Raw genomic sequence first — 20,275 nt, 5'->3', positions numbered from 1 at the left:
TTTTGGCTTTTGAAGTTTCCAGCATTCATTCAACGGCATTTCAGCGACCGATATTGGCTTTCCCCGTGGGGTCGGCGTCCATTGTTGGTCCCGGCGGTCCCGTCGCCACGGAGTGCACGAGTTTTTGGCGAGGCTTTGGCGGACGTGGTGACCCGCTGCACCTCCAGGAGCACGACGCCGCGGCGGGTCGGCGACAGAGGTGCGTGGTCACGGAGAACTGGTCGCAGGGAAAGAGAGACAGCTCACTTCGGGCGTGATAACGTTTAGTTCGAGAAAAGCACTTCATGCAGCGGGAACGGTTCGTTTCCGGAAGTCGGAAGGGCGCGCGCGGACCGTGCTGACATTTGACCAGCCTACTTGGCGGCCACAAGCGCTTATCGAGAGGCGGACGCACACTGCTAGAAAAAGAGCCGCCTCGCCTACCCGCTCATTTATTAAAAAAAAGAAAAACAATAAGTTTTGTCTCCGTTATGAATTAATACTTTTAGGATGACGTTTTGCAAAGCGAGAAAAATTCCACCTATGCCACTTATCTCGATAAATCTACGACGACAAAGAGCTTATAACAGAACTAGTCCAGGCAAAAGTTTAATTTTAATGAGGAAAGAACATTTTTTAAGAGTGTACGCGTGCACCCTTGGATAACTCCGCGCGGAGCCCGCTCCGCTCGCGGCGCTGCGCGCTGCGTCCGCTGCGTCCCGGGTCAGGAGCTCGATATTAATACACGAGGCGGGGCCGGCCTTGATAAGCTCGTGCAAACATGCAAACCGCGCGGCATAACGGGAAAACGCGAACGCCTTGCTCGCCGCGACAGCGTGTGCGATGCCCGACAGTGCACCAGACAGTGCACCAGACAGTGCACGACGCACGACGGCTTCCAGATGCAGCTGAACCACGACAAGCTGGCCAAGCACCCCTGCACGCTGCGGCGTCGCTGGGGGGCCATGCTGGGCCGCCTCAGCAAGACCACGCACTTCAACATGGAGGAGCTCGAGTCCCTGTGCTTCGTGTTCCACAAACTCACGCGGGGCAGTAGAGGTAAAATCACATGCGAGTGTAAGCACTGGTTTTGCCCCGCACCTGTTCTTGCTGCCAGAGGTAGACATCCCAACGATGCACCCTTTGCCAACCTCACAGCCTGGGCACAGTCTCGAGAAAGTCCACTTATTGCCTGGGCAGGCTGAGAATGGCAACCCTTTCGACGCTGGTGCATCGTGGGAGGTTTTTGCCGCTCTTGACCGTTGCGCTCCCTCGGCAGGGCGGATGTCCCGAAAGGACTTCATCGAAATCATGCACAGTGCCCTGGACATGACCAACACCGGCAACGCCGACTACTCGTACAAGAACTTCGACCCCAACAACAACAGCTTCATCGGCATGGAGGACTGGGTGCGGGGCATGTCCGTCGTGCTGAGGGGCACCCTGGAGGAGAAGGTCACGCACTGCTTCGAGGTGAGCAGCGAAGCGGCGAACCGATCCCACGAACAGAAAAAGAGTCGCGTGTTCAAACAGCGGGTCCGGAGAAAGCCGTGTGTATTTTTCTGTTTTCCGTGCCCCACGTAATGCGACCTCGCTGACACCTCTGCCCGTGACGCACGGCGGGCCAAAATAGAAAAATGAATTCGAGGTACGACACCCCGATATCTTCGGCTGACCCTTCGCGCGAAACGGCGTCGCGCTGGCCGTGTTGACAGACGTACGACCGATATGCCGAGAAGTGCCTGAAGCGCAAGAACCTCATCTGGATGGTGACGGAGAACTGGAAGGCCACCCCGGACGCGGACTCGCAGGGGCTGGTGGAGGAGCTGCTGGAGACCATCGTGTCCAGCATCGCCTCCGACACGGAGAAGGGCATCACGCTGGAGGACTACGAGAAGGCCGTCAAGAAGTACCCGATGCTGCTGCAGTTCCTGGGGGAGGTGCTGCCGTCCCGGCCGGCCAACACCACGTTCCTGGCCACCATGATGCCCGACGCCAAGGCCTACGCCTACTGCCCGGAGTACCGCACCGAGCGCCCCAAGGAGCCCAAGCCCTTCCTGGCCCACGGCGAGTCGGCCTCCCAGGTCGTCGTCGAGCGGCTCGGCGGGGTGCACAACAAGGGCCCCAGGGCGGCCAACGACTAGTGCCCTCGTCCCAGAGTCCCAGCGGCACCGCGTGCGCACGGCGCCAGTTTCCTCTTTGTCTTCGTCCGTTTTATGTTGTGTATTTCTGCGTGTTTTATTTTGTTCCACCAAACTCGAGAGAGACAGGGCTCATGAATAAACAGCATGTGTTGAGCGTCGCGTTTATGATAATAAATGAAAAGTCGTTACAATAACAAAATAAAAAATACAACTAAAATAATTAAACTACAGAGTGCTACAGGTTGACGGTGCTGGCGGTGTCGGGCGCGGTGAAGGGGTCGAAGTCGCCCAGGCCGGTCAGGCGGACGCTCTCCTCCCACAAGCGGCGCGCCACCTCGGGGTTGCGCGCGCGCCGGGCCGGCTCGGTCACGTGGCAGTCGCTGCAACCAGAACGCGGGGCAAAGCACATTAGCAATTGGTAGTGTGCCTACGCAAGGGAAGCATCAGGGTTCAAAAAGCGTGTGGCCCCACCAATGGATTCCTCGTTCGGAGAGCAATCCATTGGTGGGGTCACACGCTCGGTTCGAGTTCCGTTTGGCGACTCTGGAGCTCAAAACGCGTCTAGACTTTGTGCCCATTGTGCTGCGGTTGGCACCCACCTGTAGTACAGGCCGGACTGCGAGGCCACCTCCTCGTCCACGGCGCAGTAGATGGACGTCTGCGCGCCCTGCACGGGCGTCTTGATCCACAGCTTCATGATGCGGTCCCAGATGAACGTGGCGCCCGGGAACAGGGCGTCGCTCAGGTGCCGGCTCAGCTCCGTGGCCACCACGCCGGGGTGCACCGCGTACACCGTCACGTCGTTGATGTCGTGCGCTGCGGGCAAGAGGAACGTCAGGTCGCTCCGTCTCTCTCGCACTCGTAGGACGCCGCGTCGGGGTGCGAGAGAGACAGAGGCTCCGCACTCACCCTTGAGCCTGTCGGCCAGCTCCTTGACGAACAGCACGTTGGCGAGCTTGCTGGCGGAGTACCGGTAGCTGGGGCTGTAGCTCTTCTCGCCGTTCAGGTCGTCAAAGTCGATGACTCCACCTGCAGGGCGAAAACAACACGGGTGGGGTCAGGGACGACTCCGCGGCGAGCGACGGAGCGCCTGGCGGGTAGGCCACCCAACGGGCACGCCGCGCGTGGGGAAGCATGCCCGCCGGGCGCCAAGCCGTGGGGACTGGATCCAGACGTGGGGTATTTGCAGAGTCCCGTGCGGCGATACACCATGCGCAAGGGACTGCACACATGCCCGGCTGCGAAAGTCCCTCGGGAGCGGGGTATCGCCTGTCCGATATCGTTCCAACTTACTGGAGTGCACGAGCGAGGACAGCGTGATGATCCTGGCGGGCCCCGAGGCGCGGATCCTGGGCAGCAGCAGGCAGGTGAAGAGGAAGTGCGCCAGGTGGTTGACGCCCAGCTGCATCTCCAGGCCGTCCTCCGTGAGCGCGCGCGGGCACGCCATGATACCTGCGCGGCAACGTCAAGATCAGAGCGCGGCGCTACTCCGCGCGGCAGGCGCGCTAGACAGGGGTGGCGCGGGGTAGCGCCGGGGAGGAAGGGAGAGTCCTTGACTGGGGCGAGGGGCGCTAAACGGGCCATGCATCTTGCAGGGGGAAGACACTAAACACACACTGGCCACACCGGTGGCGTTCCAGTCACGACTGTCCCAGTCCGAGATCTCGATAATGACACTTCTTCCGAGTTGTTGCTCATCCAAGATTTAGACCGTCCTTTCGGAAGGGGCGGGCCGGGGCACTAATGGGCGGCGTGTTGTTATTTCACGAGACAGGCAAACGATTCTTATTAATTCCACGAGGGACGACTGCGACACAAGAGGCGGCTGGTCGAATCGAAGAGCTCTGCCCTGGCGACACTGGGCCCGGCCACACTGCCAGACAACCCCGGTCGGTTTTCAAGTTTTGCGTTAAATTTTTTTTACCAGGGAACCCCCAAACAATTCCGTTGCTCTCAAAATAACTGACCTGCGTTGTTGATGAGGACGTGGATCTTGGGCTCCTGGAGGAGCAGCTGTTTGGCGCACTTCCTGACGGAGGCGAAGGAGGCGAGGTCCATGTGCACGGCCTCCACCTCGCCGGCGCCCTCCACGCCCTTCACGGCCTCGCGGACCTGCTCCACGGCCACCTTGGCCTTCTCCATGTCCCTGCAGGCCATGACCACGCGCGCCCCTGCAACCAAGCGCCCACGTTCAACCTCGAGCGGGAGGCGGAGGGAAGGCAGTGGCGGATCCGGAGAGGGGCTTACCTCTGCCCACCAAGTCCAGGGCGGTCTCCTTGCCGATGCCGGTGTTGGCGCCCGTGATGACCACCGTCTTGCCGACCATACGCGCCAAGGAACGGCACTTTCCACTCCTGAACCACATGTTGGTGTCGGGGCCGCACCTGGAAGGGAAACATTTTCAATTTTAAAAACGCTCGTGCCAACTTTTTTTGCGCGTCTATTTGCGAGCGACTGGCGAGCAATGATGACGGCGTCGCGTGTCTGTCTGGGGCACTGCACGGCGTGGCGTGGCCGTGGACGCCGTCACGCCGTGCAGCGCAGAGCGAAGGCAAATATGTTCGGTGGTTTGTCTTCCCCCGCAATCAGCGACACGTCACACACCACGACCCACTTCTCATGCAAGCGAGACGTTCACATTTTATAGACTAATGACGATAATCGTACCAGCAACAATCGTGTCAGGCCTGTCTCTTAAATCCACACCTATGGCCTATGGACGACACCTACGCCCACGGCGGCACGCAACACTGGGTCATTCCGAAAATAGTCCAAATTCGAAACCTCCGCACATTCATACAAATGCACTTCCAGAAATGGCAGCCCCACTGACAGTGGGCACTGTCTCCACCCCCATCAGGGCGGGGGGACCGGTGCCGACCCTACGTCACTACCCAGACCTCCCAGACCCAGCGGTAGTTGTTATTGGACGGAAAGACGGAACCACGGTCGACGGTCGCCCCCTTTCCCTTTATCTAACCCTGTCTGCCACTACCGAGCCCAGCCCATCGAGTCTCACTATCAGTAACGAGGGAAATGACTCTATCACTACACTGAGATTGTCCAGAAGGCCAACATCGTGGCCAGGTACTACACACACTGGGGCGCCGAGTCTCTCGAGACTGAAGACGGTCCTCGGACACTCACATGTTGTCTGCAGTCTCTGCTGGCCACTCCACTTCTAGCTTCGCGTGTCCGGCTGCGCTGTCCGCGAGTGACTGCCCGCCTTCCTTGGCCGCCGTGCCGTGAGATCGACACTTAGGCCGGTGTGGCGAGCGGAGCCCGGACTCAGCTGACGGCACCGAAGGCTCCGTCGGGGCCCGAAGGCGGCCGGCGGGACCCGAACCCCAACCCGAACCCCAACCCGAACCCCGGCCCGATCACTGTAGGAGACTCCAGGACTCTAGGGCGGAGGGCGGAACAACCCCTGTCGCGGGTAGCCACCCCACCAGCCTGGGGTCGTTGGCCTTGCAGACGAGTCACGAAGGTTATCCTGCGCGTCCCCAATCTCCATTTTTCCTCCGCCCTGGTCCTGGTCGTCTGGTCGCCGCCAATCATCGCCTTGGTCGCATCGACCGGTGCCATTGTGACGTCAGCCTTGGCTGCCGAGGGACTCCGACCCATACCGCCCACGCCGTCGGCTGGCGCTTTCGTCACCCTGTCTCTCTCGCACTCGTGTGCCGCCGCGCCGGGCTGCGAGAGAGACAGACGACCGGGATCCTCCGCCGGCCCGCCGCGCTACCCCTATCTCAGTGTACCAGTGTACCCACCGCTGTATGCCCCGCTGAGACGAAAGGGCAAGAGGGGGCATGACCGGCGCGGACTTTTCCGCCAGCAGACTCATTCCGAGGGTCGCTCTGTCTCTCTCGCACTCATGGGGCGTCCCGTAGTGATGCGAGAGAGACAGAGCGACGAAGGCGGCCCTCGGAATCAGTCGACTGTTTGAACTGCAACAGGGAGCGGCCCTCCCCGCGGCGCCAGCTCGTTAGGAGGAAGAATTCCGGCCCGAAAGTGCATCGCGGTGACGTCGCCCCCTCCCCCTCCCCTCCCCGCCCCGTCGCCACACTGTTCACTGTCCCCGTCACCGCGCGTGCCGCGAGCCCGACCACACCCACCGGCTGCAGTCGGCACGCGTGCACACTACACTGCCAAAAGGAGAGCCCGCCAAGCCCCCGCCCTCCTATGTATTCTCCGCGAATCGCGCTTCACACACACCACTGTAACCGTGTGCATAAGAATCCGACCGTCGCTACCCCGCGCGCAAGAGACCATCCATAAGGCTAGCGTTGTAAATCTCTGACGCGTGGAGTAGTGACGGTCGGATTCTTTTGCACCCTCCTCCGGCCTGTTCAACCCGGCAGTACTCCGCGCCGCAGTGGCTCGCATCGTGGAGTATCGACACGGCCAGTGGTTTTTTTTTGCCAGTCAGCATTATTGGCTAATTGCTCGCAAATTTCCGAACGCCATTCCCATGGCCGGTGTCCGTCGTCCGCATTGCATTTCCACGGCCGTGAGGGAATTCCACGGCGAAGTCGCGCAGAGCGATGCATTCTGCGTGTTTTGACTTCCAAATTGTGGCGCGGTGACGCACTGGAGGGAACAATCAGTCCCGTGCTAATAACTTCGGCTAACGCCGACTCGGCGTGGCCTTTAGCGCCGCCTGAAAGCTGGAACAGCTGGAGCCCTCGCCGAGACGCCCCACAGTGGGCCACCCTGGCCGCCCTGGACGTTCACCCGAAGTGAATGCGTCGTTGCTCAACATTGGCACAGTGGATGCTGCACAATTTTGTTTGGCCGTCGCTCCGTGTCCCTCGCACTAATGGGGCCCACAGGTGCGAGAGAGACAGCGAGACGAGCGGAATCAGTCCATGCAGGGCCGTGGAAGCGGACCGCGCTAGAGTGGCCCCGCGAGGGGGACCGCGAGCCACCGCTTTTATGCGCGTTTACACTCTAGCCGCTTTTGGTTTGTTGCGAAAACGGCGAAGTGGGGAAAGTACCGCCAAGGATACCGTCGATACCGAAGTGCCAGTGCCATTTCGGCGTCGGTGCCTGCACACTAAATCCTAATGCACTTCTACGCAAGTTACGCATTATTTTGCGTATAAATGCATACTGATATTTTGCCGCGGAGGCCATGTGTGCAAAATAGTGCGTCACTTGCGTACTAAACGCGCGCAAGGATGTCGCGATGCGGTACTCACGTGTGTGTCGCGTTGCAGTGGTCTTGCAGTGGCGTGGTCCTGGCGATGCGCTCCGCTCCTCTTCCCTGTCCAACCTGAGCGAACGGCAGCAATGAGGCGACTGATTTGGAGACCGGCGGATGGCTGCGTCCGTCCGTGTCCGTCCCGCCGAGCTTGGCGGCCAGAGAGAGAAAGAGAGAGGGCGGGGGCGGGGCGGGGACTCCCTGGATGGGCCCGCCCCGCCCCGCCCCGCCGGCGACGCGAACAACGCGGACAACCGCACCACGCCATTCCGCCAAAACACCGCCGGCAGACCGATTGGCGGTCACGACCATGACCGGCCCTCCGCGGCCACCAAATAAAGGGTTACAGCGATATTTGGTCAGAAAAAAAAACGAGCATCGAGCGTTACTTGAAAACAGGCAAAAGTCAAGAGGCTTACATAAATAAAATATACCTAATTTATTTCATCAAAAGAGTCAGTTTGTGAAAAAAACAAAAAAAAACACAATTAGCTTAGTGCTAGAAACATACACGCATACAACACAAACATAAGCACACGCACACTCACTGAATTCATTCATGCTTTTTTACACAACACGTATACACTCGAGCAGTCTTTGTTACATTCCTAACGGCATGATTACATACTATCAAGTACAACAGTGCAAAGTAGAAAACTAAGGTTAATGAACGTCACAACTTCAATAAATACTGCTGCACCCCCGTAGCGCCACTGTCTCCTGCAGTCCGCGGACCGAACCCGGAACCCGGAACCCGGAACCCAGAACCTGGAACCCGGAACCCGGAACCCGGAACGGCGCCCTTTCAGTCCATGGGGCGCTCAGGTCCCCTCAGCCAGCGCCAGGTCCTTCAGGGGCACCTGGATGTAGTTGGCATTCTTCATGTCCTCCTTGGCGCGCCTCCTGCGAGCCAAACAACTTTCCTCAATTTTTTTTCAGTCGGTGATGGTAAATTTTCCCACATCCCCATCCCATTTTCTTCTGAAAATCCTTTTCAAAAGTTGGTAACACTGCAGTAGAATGATTGGACGAACCTGCAGAAGTTCTCGCCGTCCTCCAGGGAGTCCGGCAGCACGCAGTCGCGGGTCTCCGGCAGGGGCAGCATGAGCATGGCGCCGACCAGGGGCAGCCCGCCCAGCGTCACCAAGGGCACGTAGTCGCCGTACGCGCTCTGCCGGCCAAGAACACCGCTACATTGTAAGGGGCAGCCAGCATTGCACACACGTCGTGTTTTTAACGTGCGTGTTTTACGTGCAAGCCCAACGGGGAAGTTGTGCCTAGTCACTGGCGGGATCATTGGGTCCAGGGAGCAGGGAGAGGAGCGGGACGTTCCGGGAACGCCGTGCGAAAACGGCGACGTCACGTCAGGGCACGGCGATGACGTCACGCGCCGACGACGGCTCTCCAGGGCATCCCCACTCTCTCGCTCCCCGATGGGACTCGTGATGGGACTTGCGTGCGAGAGGGACGGAGCGATACGTACCAGGGCGAGGACGAAGGGCGCGGCCATGGAGCCCACCCTGGCGCACATGGAGGAGGCGCCCAGGCCCACGTTGCGCACCACGGTGGGCAGCAGCTCGCCGGAGAAGAGGTAGAGGGCGGGGAAGGTGATGGACATGCCCAGCACCGCCAGCCCCGCCAGCAGCGACCGCGGCCAATCGCCCGGGAACACGCCTGCCGGGATTCACGTTCAGATTGGCGTCGGATGGACACTCATTCGTATTCGCACTGTCTCTCTCGCACTCATGGCGTGTCCCATAGGGGTGCGAGAGAGACGGAGCGCTTAGACGCACCGAGGGCACCGCGATGATGAGCAGCGAGGCCGCGGACGACATGATCAACGAGAACAAGATGCAAGCCCTCCTGCCCATGACGCGGACCAGGTAGGCGCAGATGATGGGCCCCGGGATGGAGATGAGTCCTGCAACATTGCATCGGGTTACACTGATTATCTGGTGTACTACCGCCGAGCCGAGTCGCCTTACCCGACAGGGCGACGTTGACGAAGATGTCGCCGCCGATCTGGCCCTGGAACTGCGAGAAGCCGAAGAAGCCGAGGCCGACGACGAACCACGTGAAGAAGAGGCACAGCGACATGCGGCGCAGCCGGGGCGTGCGCATCAGGCCGCCGAGGCCGGCGCGGGGCTGGCCGTCGCCGTGGCCGCCGTGGCCGCCGAGGCCGGCGCGGTGGTCCAGCAGGGCCGCCTTGGCCTCGCCGACGTCGCGGCCGTTGGTCTTGGCGGCCGCCTCCAGGATGGCGTGCGCCTCCTCCTCGCGGCCCACGGCCAGCAGCCAGCGCGGGGACTCGGGGATGAACCTGAGGGAATGGTTGGCCGAGTGAGTAACGACGTCGCTCGCGGCGCCAGGGATGTAGGTTCAAATACCGAGCGGGTTTTTTTTTCGCGCGCCGCCAGCCGTACCAGTAGTATGCGATGAAGGGCACGGAGAAGGCGCCCAGGGCGAGCTGGAAGTCCCGCCAGTGTCGGAGGTAGTAGGCGACGCCCGCCATCATGGACACCCCCACCGAGAAGGGGATCTGGTACAGGATGGGCACCACGGTGCGCCACGGCCCGCCCACGATCTCCATGCCTGTGGAACGCCAAGCTAGAGCCCGCCGAGGTCGAAAATGCGCGAGTATTTGAACGCGGGACTCACAGATGACGAAGCTGACGACCATGGTGCCGCCGGTGGCCACGGCCACCAGGAACCGCAGCACCATGAAGACGGCCAACCAGGGCACGAAGGCGGTGGCCACGCCGGCGGCGGCCTGCAGCACGATGGCCGCCATCAGCGGCAGGCGGCGGCCCCACCTGTGGAGGAACTAGCAGTGTAGTGGAAGCGGCGCAGCGCCCGGCGGGTAGGCAGCCCATTCTACGCCAGCGCGCGACGCAGCATTTCTCGCACTCGTGGGGTGCACTGTGGGCGTGCGAGAGAGACAGGCCTGACGCCACCCAGTCCAAGACTCACCTGTCCGCCGCCGCCCCGAACAGCACGTTGCCGACGAGGACGCCGAACATGAGCACCAACTGGGCCACGTTGGCCAGCTGCTGCCTGCTGCAGACCAAGTCCCACTGCGGGCAAGAGAAGGGTCAGGACACACCGCGCTGACGTAGAGGACACGGCGCTCGACGTGCTGCTCACCTCGCTGACGATGGTCTCCACGAACACGGTGCGGTTGTACTGCCAGTGGGTGCACGGCACGGCGGCCGCGGCGTCCCAGTCGTACGCGTGGCACGAGTCCGTCTCGGCCTTCACGGCGTGCTCCTGCAACAAGTCCAGCGTCAGTGGCTCGTGGAACCACGCCTGACCACGCCACTGTTCGGCCTGCAGTATCGGTGACAGCGCCACTGCCACACTGCCAGGCATTCGTTTCAAATAGCGGCCCGGAAGAGACACCGGACACTTAAATAAGACCGACAAAACCTAGACCTAAGTGACCGACCTGAATAAAAATATTGAGATCGGTGGTTCGACTCCCCTAATATTTTTATTTAGGTCAGTCAAATGATCGGCTCCCACCGGACCAGACCCTTGCACCGGGTTTTGTTTGGTCGGATCGCACTGTGTTACTGCATTTTGTTCGGCTTGCCTCGGGCTGCGACGCGCCGTCCGCGCACCAGAAGGGGTGCGGCGGCGCGATGAAGAGGATGGCGAGCTGGAACCAGGCGATGGGCAGCTTGAGCAGGGCCAGCAGCACGGCCTGGCGCGCCTGCCACGGCCCCCACGCCCCCGCCACGCGCACCACCAGGTCCTGCTCCGCGTGCGCCGACTCGGGTTCGACTCCCGGCGCCGGCGAAGACACCCCCGAGGGCCTCTCGGGGTCGGACCTGCGTCATAGAGAGAGAGAGTGAATACAAGTTTAAGATTGTTCGTTAAGGCGGACTGGGGTTGGCAACCCTTTTGACTCTTCCATCGCGGGAGTTTTCGCCTACTGAGGCGACACTGGCAGTGGCGACCTTCTGATAAACAAACGGGTATCATCGGCATTGAACACCAAACGCGGGGCAGGACGGCTTCAAGGCCAAGGCCAGAGCGCGAGTTGTTTTGCCTCTGCACGAGTACACACCCAGAGGGAAAGTGACGGGTGGGTGGTCGAAAGAGCGATGCGTGGATTCTTTCAAATGGCTTGCCGTTCGACTGTCTGTAACTTTTTTATCGATTCGGCGGTTTCGTTCGGACTCTCCCTGAGCAACCAATGCACACTTTCATGACGCTTTTACCCCTGCCGGTGCCGGTGGCCTTGGCTCACTTTTGATAGAGCCGCCCCAGAACTAGAGCGGCACAATCAAGACCAAGACCATTCCTCGGAAAGCCAAGTCCGTCCACGCCGTGCTGTACCAGGCCGTGCGCGCTGGACTGGACTGGACACCGCCGTGCCACGCGCCGCGACTACCAATACGACACGGCCGCCGACGACTGAAGATTTTTATGGTTTTCATCGACTTGATTTGGCACTCGACTGTCTTGAACTGACTTTTAGAACTGTTGCAGCAGGCAAAGTAAATCACACAAAATGCTCGGACCAGCTCAAACCCAGCAGGCTCTCACAAAGGGACAGAGGACTTGTGATGAAAATCCACGTCTGTATCACACTCGAAAGGACACAGGACACCCATCGGATTGAATTGAACTTCCACTAGGTCCACCAGCCCCCTGGTGATAGATTCCTACTGGTTCTCACAGCACTCACCTCGCCATGGCTGTGTCCTGGCGGCCGCTGCGCAGTGCGGACGGTCGGGCTGTCCTGTCCGCGTCCTCTGGCGTGTCCTGGGCGTGATGCTCGAGCTAAGGGCTGGCCAGGATCATGGCGGTCCTGGAAGGAGAGCTGGCGAGTTCGGAACGCGTGTGAGGAGCCCACTGTGCGACGTTGCGTCGCGTCCGCCGCCTCGCCACTCCAACACGGGGCTGCACGTGGCGGGGGGGGGGGGGGGGGGCTGTCCGGCAGTGGTTTGGGAAGGGGAAGGAGCAGTTGGGGGGTCCATCCTGCATGGGGTTGGGATCAGCGAGAGGGGGGCGGGGCGGCGGCGGCGGCAGAGATGTCACCCGCCCCCCTCCTCTCCTGCGCCGCGCTCGCGACGCCCCGTGTTGACACTGCAGCGAATGCACTAAAGACACTATCATTGACGAATCGGGTCGCGAGACATGGCCTGTTTCGCTACATCGCGCCAAAGTGACCGCTCCTCCTCACGACGGGACAGCCGCACGCACATTCGCCGCCCTAACGCGAATCTAGGCCTCAAGAATTCCGATTGACCTGTCTGTGCGTCCCTTCGTCCGTGCGTCCGCCCGGGCTCACTCATAGCTGTGCCACTACGCCGTCGGGTTGCGCAACGGTGCGGCTGTGTGGCGGTCGGTATGGCCTGGAGAAAGTAGTCTTCCGTGTCGCTGAGGCGGGGTGGCGGGGGGCGCGGCGGGGCGCGGCGGGGCGCGGCGAGGTGTCGCGGCCTCCTGAACGTAACTGGCCGGCGTCTGCTTGCGAGTTGCGTGCTTTTCCAGCGCGCCGTGCCCGTGGTCCTCTCCCGAAAAGACTCGGCTTTCTTCTAGTCGACCGCCACCATCCTGGCTCGGAGCGCCCGGCGGGTAGGCCGCCGCCGCGCTTCGACGCTCGGCTGTGTTGCGGGGCGGTATGCCGCCTTTGGCAGGCGCTCGGCCGGCCGCGCCGCGCCGTGCTTCCGAACCGCACCGTCGCCGCTGTCTCCCTCACACTCGCGGGGCGTACCCTCGGAGTGCGAGAGAGACCTCTTGGGCCCGCTTGAGCCCTGCCCGAGACCTTGGTCCTTGGCGGCCGGCGGACTGGCGGTCCCGGTGCGCAGTGCGCTCGCCGACGGGGAGGGGCGTTTGGAGTTGCCCTGCTTCCCCCACCCCTTTTCCTCCCCTTCGTTCTCTCTCCGAGGTGACGCATCTGTGTTGTCCTTTTCTCCGCCTTGTCTGGCGACAAAGTAAGGCGCAGGGAGCGGCAGGGACAGCGGCGCTCTACGCGACGTCGTCGTCGTCGTCAGCCACGCTTGGAGCTCGGGATGCTGCGGGCCGGCAGGCCGGTCCCGAACAGTGCTTTCGTCGCTCTGCCTCCCTCGCACTCTTGCGGCGCCCCCGTCGGTGCGACAGAGACAGAGCGACGCCTACTGGCGACGCCCCAACGCGCGGCTACCGGTCCCACGTCCCCGACGCGGCCACGCCGGCCACGCCGGCCACGCCCTGCACCTGCCGACGCGACACCTGCATGATGCATCGCCTGCATACCGAGTGTGACATTGGGAAGCGGAGGCTGCATTGTGATTGGCCAAGGCGGTGTCGCCGACGCGGACCGCGAGATGCTAAAGAGAGATGGCAGCCGATTTGGTGACAGAATCTCTCGAAGAGGCCCATTTCCGGCTTCCGGTTTTGTCGGTTTTGTTCTCCGTATCTCCGGTTCCGGTCTTCAGATGCACCGGAATGCCCTCTTTGCAGCAAGGCATTATATTTGACCTCGTCGATACTCCGGGCGTCAAATCTCTTGGGCACGGAGTATCGCCGGGGTGATTTTAATTGGCGACCGATTGTGCCTCCGCTTGCCGTCTCCCAGTGTGCCATGCGTCGATTCAAGTGTGAATGCTCAGAAAGGGGCGGTCCGTCAACACACCGCCACGTCGGACGGGCAAGAGGAGGCTCTCCACGGTCACGGCGGGGGCAATGGAGACCGCTGCGCCGCGCGCCGCCGGCCCACAACTGCAGTTTCATTCCCGACAGCCGATGTCTCTCTCGCACCCTGACGGGCGGCTGTGAGTGCGAGAGAGACAGCGGCGCACTGTACCACGACACTGCGTGTGCGGTGCCATACAATAGAGCCAGGGTCGCGCTGTCGCGCTGGCCGGTGCCGCGAGCCGCGAGCCGAGCCGCGGGGAGGAAGCACAACAAACAAGTCTAGACCTTCGCCGGACCATCGAAACAATTTTCGAACCCGATCGCGGCCGCGCGGGTCAGTGGGCGAAGGTCCCACTCTGCCACACTGCCACACTGCCATGGCAGTGCAGTGCCGCCACTAATGAGCAACGTGCCTGCCTCTGCCGACTCTGCCAGCCGAGCCGATAGGAAGGCGATTCCGCTCTGTCTCTCTCGCACTGGGGCGTCCAGTGAAGGTGCGAGAGAGACAGAGCGACGTAAACGACTCGGCCGAAGGGAGGGAGGACGGGCCGAAATTCGGGACAAGGTTAGAGCCGGGCTGATAAGAATATTGTGCCGAATGTGGAAACAGCCTGGCGGTGGCGCCTCGCATCGCGGAGTATTGGCACCGAGGAGTGCGCAAGGAAGCCGGCCGAGCCAACAGTGTCGCAGTGTCGCACGCACCACGCACCGCGACCCGAGCCGGGTCACAAATGTCTTTGGAAAATCGTGTTTTGGGCCGACTTTAAGCAGCCACTGCGTCTGACCCGAAGCGGTATTTCGTCCTCCCTCAACGGGCAATTGGTCTTTGGACCTTCCTTTAGCATGCCTTTGTTACGGAGTGCGATTATCTGCCTTAGTTTGGGAGCAGTATTGCCGCGAAGTTGATCAAAACGGTCACAAATGTCTTTCAAAAATCGTGGTTTGGGCCGACTTTAAGCATCCACTGCGTCTGATCCGAGGCGGTATTTCGTCCTCCCTCAACGGGCAATTGGTCTTTGGACCTTCCTTTAGCATGCCTTTGTTACGGAGTGCGATTATCTGCCTTAGTTTGGGAGCAGTATTGCCGCAAAGTTGATCAAAACGGTCACAAATGACAAAGTCGGCCCAAAACACGATTTTTAAAAGGCATTTATGACTGTTTTGACCAACTTTAAGCAAATACTGCTCCCAAACGAAGGCAGATAATCGCACTCCGTAACAAAGGCATGCTAAAGGAAGGTCCAAAGACCAATTGCCCGTTGAGGGAGGACGAAATACCGCCTCGGATCAGACGCAGTGGCTGCTTAAAGTCTGCCCAAAACACGATTTTTCAAAGACATTTGTGGCCGTTTTAATCAACTTTGCGGCAATACTGCTCCCATACTCAGGCAGATAATCGCACTCCGTAACAAAGGCATGCTAAAGGAAGGTCCAAAGACAAATTGCCCGTTGAGGGAGGACGAAATACCGCCTCGGATCAGACGCAGTGGATGCCTAAAGTCGGCCTAAAACACGATTTTTCAAAGACTTTTGTGAAGGCGTCGGAAAGACCGAGCGCAGCGCCTGCGCCTAGGCCACCCATCCTGCTTCCGCGGCTGCCCGCGGCGCCCGGCTGGGCGGCCACCCTTCGTACTGGTGGGCTGCTGGCCGGTAGACTGTGCCGGGCGGCTGCATCTCGCGGCCCGCCGGCCCACCCGCCGGTCCACTGTGATGTTTGTCTTGTTGTGGTTGTTGAGCTCGCGGAGCAGGGCGGCTCGGCGGAGAGGAGAGGCCAGGCCTCATCCTGGATGACGTCAGATCAAGTGAACGAGATTGATTCACTCAGTGGCGCGCCACCCTGGACCGGCCAGGCGACAGACTCCGCGCATCGCTGTCGTTGAGCTGTCTCTCTCGCACTCAGGGGGCGTCCGGATCGGTACGGGGGAGCCTGAACTTTCCTGAGCCCACCCCGTGTTCAGCCACACTGTCGCATCGCTCTGCATCCCTCCGTGTCTCTCGCAACGCCCACGAGTGCGAGAGAGACGGCGGCGAGATCACTGGAATGGTCCTCCAGCCTCCAGCCGCCGCCTTGCCGGACCGACGAGGAAAACGACTCGCCGCGGCGGTTTTTCGAAGCGCGGCGCGCAGCCCGGTCCACTGGTCCGCGGAGATTTGCCACTCGCACACACGGAGTTTGCGCGGAGTCTCGGAATATGAGAAGAGAAAGAAAACAAACAGAAACCCGACGCGGCGCGGCGCGGCCGGGTCCGCCAAGATCCGCGCTTCACGCGCACGGCTGCTCGCGGCGGGTAATTATAGCTATCGATAGTGATCAGCTGGTTCGATTAATCGAAGGTGTGGCGGCGTACCGACTCGCGTATTGGAGACGCCCCGCCCTGCCACGCCACGCCACGCCCCGCCACGCTTCGGATGCTAATCATGGGGGAGACGACGCGCAGGGCGGGGCGGGGCGGGGCGGGGCGGGGCGTCGTGCGGTCGCGGGGGGACGAAGCCAAACGCCGTGCGTCTTATGAATGGCGCAGCGAAGGTTGCCTCCACTCCACCAATAGGAGCAAGAACGTGACCCGAAGGGCGTGAGGGCGGCCAGAGGGCCAAACGCGTGCTCGATAAAAACAGAGAAGGCGGCCTCTACAGGTTTTGTGGTTCAACAAAAAAGAATGTTTATCTCGGGCACTACTCTAGTTCCGATTCGTTGGCCTTGTGTCTGAGAAGCAAAAATGCGGGGCATTTTCACCTGCAGTGAGGAGTGCAAATTGTGCTGGGTTTGTCGACGTCAAATTGTAAATGGCCTGCTTACTGTTCGGACGATGTCGTTGAGGTGGCTGCAGAGCGCAGCTAGGTGTTGTCGCTGCCGATGCTGACCACGGAGTGAACAACCGTGCCACACCACGACAATAGTTTCGCAAAAAAAAAAAAAAACTTCTTGGTAGCACACTTTTTTGCGGCACCGCTGCGGGGTAACGGAGATTCCCGTAAAGTTCCCCTCATTACCTCCCCGACTGTACCGACTGGATCTTACTAGGGAATGCTCGCCGAACACAGCGAGAAAATAGATATCATCGAAATTATTCGACTGTCGGTAGTTTTGGCGGCTAGACTAGAAATCCTCCTTTCGGCCCGTGAGCGTAACTCTCTCCGACTCCTTCGCTGTCGCTTTACAACTGCGCAGGGAATTCCCGTCACTCGAACTGTCACAGCGCACGCCTGTGTGAGTGTGTGTGCGCATGCGATTAGCCTTCTTTGTCTCTCTCTCTCTCTCTCTCTCTCTCTCTCTCTCTCTCTCTCTCTCTCTCTCTCTCTCTCTCTCTCTCTCGCTCTTTCTATCACTTTTTCTAGTACACCTTCGGCGGCCTGTGTGCGTTCCTTTGTGTGCTTTTTCGTCATCCTGGGTATTGTGTGCACTTTCAGGTAAAGTCGCGCGAGTGGCGGGCTCTGCAATTATAAATAGACATTCCTCGACGTGCCTGGGCAGCCTATGCGGCGGCCTGTGCGGCTCAAGGCGACGCCACTGCAAGTATTTGTATCGACGGGAAGCACAATCTGGCCGCGTTGGGGGCTTCCACCGGCCGCGCGAGGCTAGAGGCCAGGGCCAGAGAGACTGCAGACACTAGAGAGACTAGATAAACTAGAGACTCGAGAGACTACAGCAAGTAGAGAGACTAGAGCTACTGCGCAGCCAGAGGCTCAGTGGACATTCGAACTTCCCGCGCTCAGAGCCGCATCGTCGCCCCCGCGGCGCGCGGCGCAGGACCGCCTTGCCCGCCGGCCAATCGCATGCTCCCGTTTTGGCGCCAAAAGGCGGCCCCGTCATTGGTCGAGTGGTCGCCTCAAGGCCGGCGAGCGCGGCGTGCGCGCGCCACCTTCCAAAATTTTTCGCGCTAAAAGTGGCGAGCGGCGGTCCTGTGCGGCTATCGGTCGCCGTCAAAGGCACCGCCGGTATCCCTATTGGTATTCGCATTCACGGCGCACACCGCGCCTTCGCCAGGCTTCGCGGCCTGGAGCGTGGATGTATTTCGTTTCTGCGCGCGTCTCAGAGAGTCTGGGGTCTCAAAGAGGCCGGCGCAGTGCGCCAAGTGCGCGCCGCACTTGTTGGACGTCTTCGCTCTGTCTCTCTCGCACCCCTGCGGAGAAGTCCACGGGGGCGAGAGAGACAGAATCGCCCCGCCGCCTCGCGCGCTTTGGTGGCTCGAAAAACGCAGTAGTCGGGGGGGCCTTCGCGTTCGCGCCAAGTTTACAAAACGTCCAGCAACGCCTGCGGTGCTTCGGAAATAACTCTTCAGTTTTCACGTCGGCGCGCGCGCGCGCGCGCGTGTGTGTGTGTGTTTATGTGAGTGCAGCGCAGGCTGGGATGCGGAAAGCGCGCGAGCGAATCGGGAATCGGGGTCAAACGGTGGATAGGAAAACACGCCTCTGTGGCGCGGATTGAACACCCCGAGCGACTTCCGGCCTGGTCGCCCAATCAGCGACTCGCAGCGCTTCGACAGCACAAACACGTCGCACGTCGCGATTTTTCATCAAGTGTGAACTTTACGATAAAACTTTTGGGTCACTTCATGACCAAGTCAAAGCTCTTACATACATTATGGTCGTGACAACGACAGTTGATGCGGCATTCAAGGAAAATTGGTTTTGAAACTGAGCTTTCTAACCATTTATGATCGAGCAGAGTATCATGGTTCGCTCCAGGTGCGGTATTTCTAATTACGTCGAAGTCGAAGTCAACACGGCGCCGCATCATAAATAATTAAACTGTTTTGGGGCTGTTTGTCTGTTTACCCCTTAGCTAGCGCTGCCAGCGCAAACGGAGGTGCAGTGCAATGGACCGCGGCGCTGCGCAGTTCCCCGGCTCCACTCTGCAAATACAGTCTCGCGGGTAAACAGTATCGACGCGTAAAAAAAAAATTGAAAAAAAAGAAGAGTGCAGGCCGAGCCCCCGAGTGGGCCCCGATAAGGGCTCGCGCTGAATCTATGAGTGTGAGGCGCACTTTCGCGGAAGTCCTCTATGTATCGGTATGACGAGGCACCCGCGTGCGAAACGAACACGAGCAACCAGTGTACATAGTACAGGAGTGCTGGTCTCTCGAGCTTCGCAGAGCTGCTGTCTCACCTTCAAAGCAGGTGGTCCGGTCCCGGTCGGGTTGGTCGGTCAAGGGGGTGAAAATACCAACCTAACCTAACCTAACCAAACCTAACCTAACCGCTCCCCAAGGAGAGCGGTAGTCGCAAGCTTGAGCTTTTGCGGATGGTTTCCCGCAAAGCTTCTGCCAAGCCTACCTTCCAGGCGTATGTGCTGTGTGGATTGCCGATTACCCATCATTACCATTAGAGGCTAGACCACACATGATGCCACTACTTCGGGTCACAGAGTTTCGAAGATGAGGGGTAGTCCTTGCGTGAAAATTGTGATTCCATCGATCCACGAACCCTTGCCACACGTAAACAGTCATGATTGCAAGGGTCTCTGCGAGGCTAGACCAACATTTTCCTTGAGTGAGTGTGGCGTCCTTACTCACCCCCTCCCTGCAAGGCGTCATCGAGCCGACCGGCCCGTCAAGTTCACTCCATGTCGAAAGTACAACCAGCACTATGCTCAATGGGCTCAACGGGGTCGATGCGAGCGAGCACGGCGAGGGCACACCGTCGTGGTTCGAGAGTGCCGTTACCGCACTCGCTCCAGAGGTTGGTGCCCACAATGTGTCTCTTGCAGCCGAGAAAATAGCCCCCCGTGTCAATCAGGCTGGCGGGAGACCGATTCGTATTCGTCGCCCTGTCTCTCTCGCGCCTGCACGCAACGCCCCATGAGTGCGAGAAGGACAGAGCGAAGGACTCTCGGAATCGGTCTGCTGGTGAGGCAACCCGGCGGCCACGCCGCCACGCCCGCCCGGTCTCGGCGGTCTCCTTGCGAGAGGCTGCCTCGTCCTGTCCTCAGTGCAGCCCAGCCACCTGCAGGCAGGCTGTTAATGACCGACGCCATGCCAAGACTCGCTCTGTCTCCCTCGCACCCACGCGGGGCGCCCCATGAGTGCGAGAGAGACAGCGCGATGGAAACGACTCTCGGAATCAGTCTGCAGGAGCGCGATGAACAAGGCCGGCCGCGTCCCGCGCCACCCTGTGCATGCACTTTGCTCCGGCCTCTCTCTCTCTCTCTCGCTCATGAGACGTTCCATGGGGGTGCGAGAGAGACAGCGACAAAAGCACTCCTCGGAGTGGACGCAGGGCTGACCGGCGTCGCTGCCGACGGAACACCCTGTGCACTGTACGGAGGCCGAGCCGCCTGCTCGACCGATAAATTTGCTACCCGGACAGCGAGAGGAACCCGCCGCAGAGG

The 20,275-nt window shown here is 60.3% G+C and overlaps 3 protein-coding genes across 5 annotated transcripts; 1 reads left to right on the top strand and 2 right to left on the bottom strand.

Annotated features, from left to right (window-relative positions):
• The first annotated feature begins 133 nt into the window (after positions 1-133).
• LOC117652606 (EF-hand calcium-binding domain-containing protein 1-like) lies at positions 134-2,316 on the top strand. 2 transcript variants are annotated; one of them, XM_034397646.1, is made up of 4 exons: positions 134-199; positions 882-1,038; positions 1,259-1,452; positions 1,695-2,316. In XM_034397646.1, the coding sequence occupies exons 2-4, from the start codon at positions 882-884 to the stop codon at positions 2,121-2,123; spliced, it is 780 nt and encodes a 259-aa protein (XP_034253537.1). In that variant the 5' UTR covers positions 134-199; the 3' UTR covers positions 2,124-2,316. The 2 variants fall into 2 exon arrangements, with proteins under 2 accessions (XP_034253537.1, XP_034253536.1); XM_034397645.1 differs by lacking the exon at positions 134-199 and having other exon boundaries at positions 844-1,038.
• LOC117652604 (retinol dehydrogenase 12-like) lies at positions 2,271-7,472 on the bottom strand. Of its 2 annotated transcripts, none has more exons than XM_034397644.1 (7): positions 7,325-7,472; positions 4,371-4,507; positions 4,091-4,294; positions 3,417-3,575; positions 3,033-3,152; positions 2,723-2,939; positions 2,271-2,503 (listed from the first exon to the last, which is right to left on the bottom strand). In XM_034397644.1, the coding sequence occupies exons 2-7, from the start codon at positions 4,486-4,488 to the stop codon at positions 2,359-2,361; spliced, it is 963 nt and encodes a 320-aa protein (XP_034253535.1). In that variant the 5' UTR covers positions 4,489-4,507; positions 7,325-7,472; the 3' UTR covers positions 2,271-2,358. The 2 variants fall into 2 exon arrangements, with proteins under 2 accessions (XP_034253535.1, XP_034253534.1); XM_034397643.1 differs by lacking the exon at positions 7,325-7,472 and adding an exon at positions 5,271-5,394.
• A 298-nt stretch (positions 7,473-7,770) lies between these two features.
• LOC117652743 (organic cation transporter protein-like) lies at positions 7,771-12,187 on the bottom strand. Its single transcript, XM_034397835.1, has 11 exons — positions 12,017-12,187; positions 11,033-11,153; positions 10,468-10,728; positions 10,294-10,397; positions 9,982-10,136; positions 9,747-9,915; positions 9,312-9,643; positions 9,127-9,247; positions 8,810-9,011; positions 8,361-8,497; positions 7,771-8,229 (listed from the first exon to the last, which is right to left on the bottom strand). Exons 1-11 carry the CDS (start codon positions 12,022-12,024, stop codon positions 8,148-8,150), a joined length of 1,692 nt encoding a protein of 563 aa, XP_034253726.1. The 5' UTR covers positions 12,025-12,187; the 3' UTR covers positions 7,771-8,147.
• Between the last annotated feature and the right edge of the window lie 8,088 nt (positions 12,188-20,275).

The sequence above is a fragment of the Thrips palmi genome, unplaced genomic scaffold, assembly GCF_012932325.1.
Source record: "Thrips palmi isolate BJ-2018 unplaced genomic scaffold, TpBJ-2018v1 HiC_scaffold_7, whole genome shotgun sequence".
NCBI lineage: Eukaryota > Metazoa > Arthropoda > Insecta > Thysanoptera > Thripidae > Thrips > Thrips palmi.
This window is presented reverse-complemented; position numbering and strand designations above follow the sequence as displayed.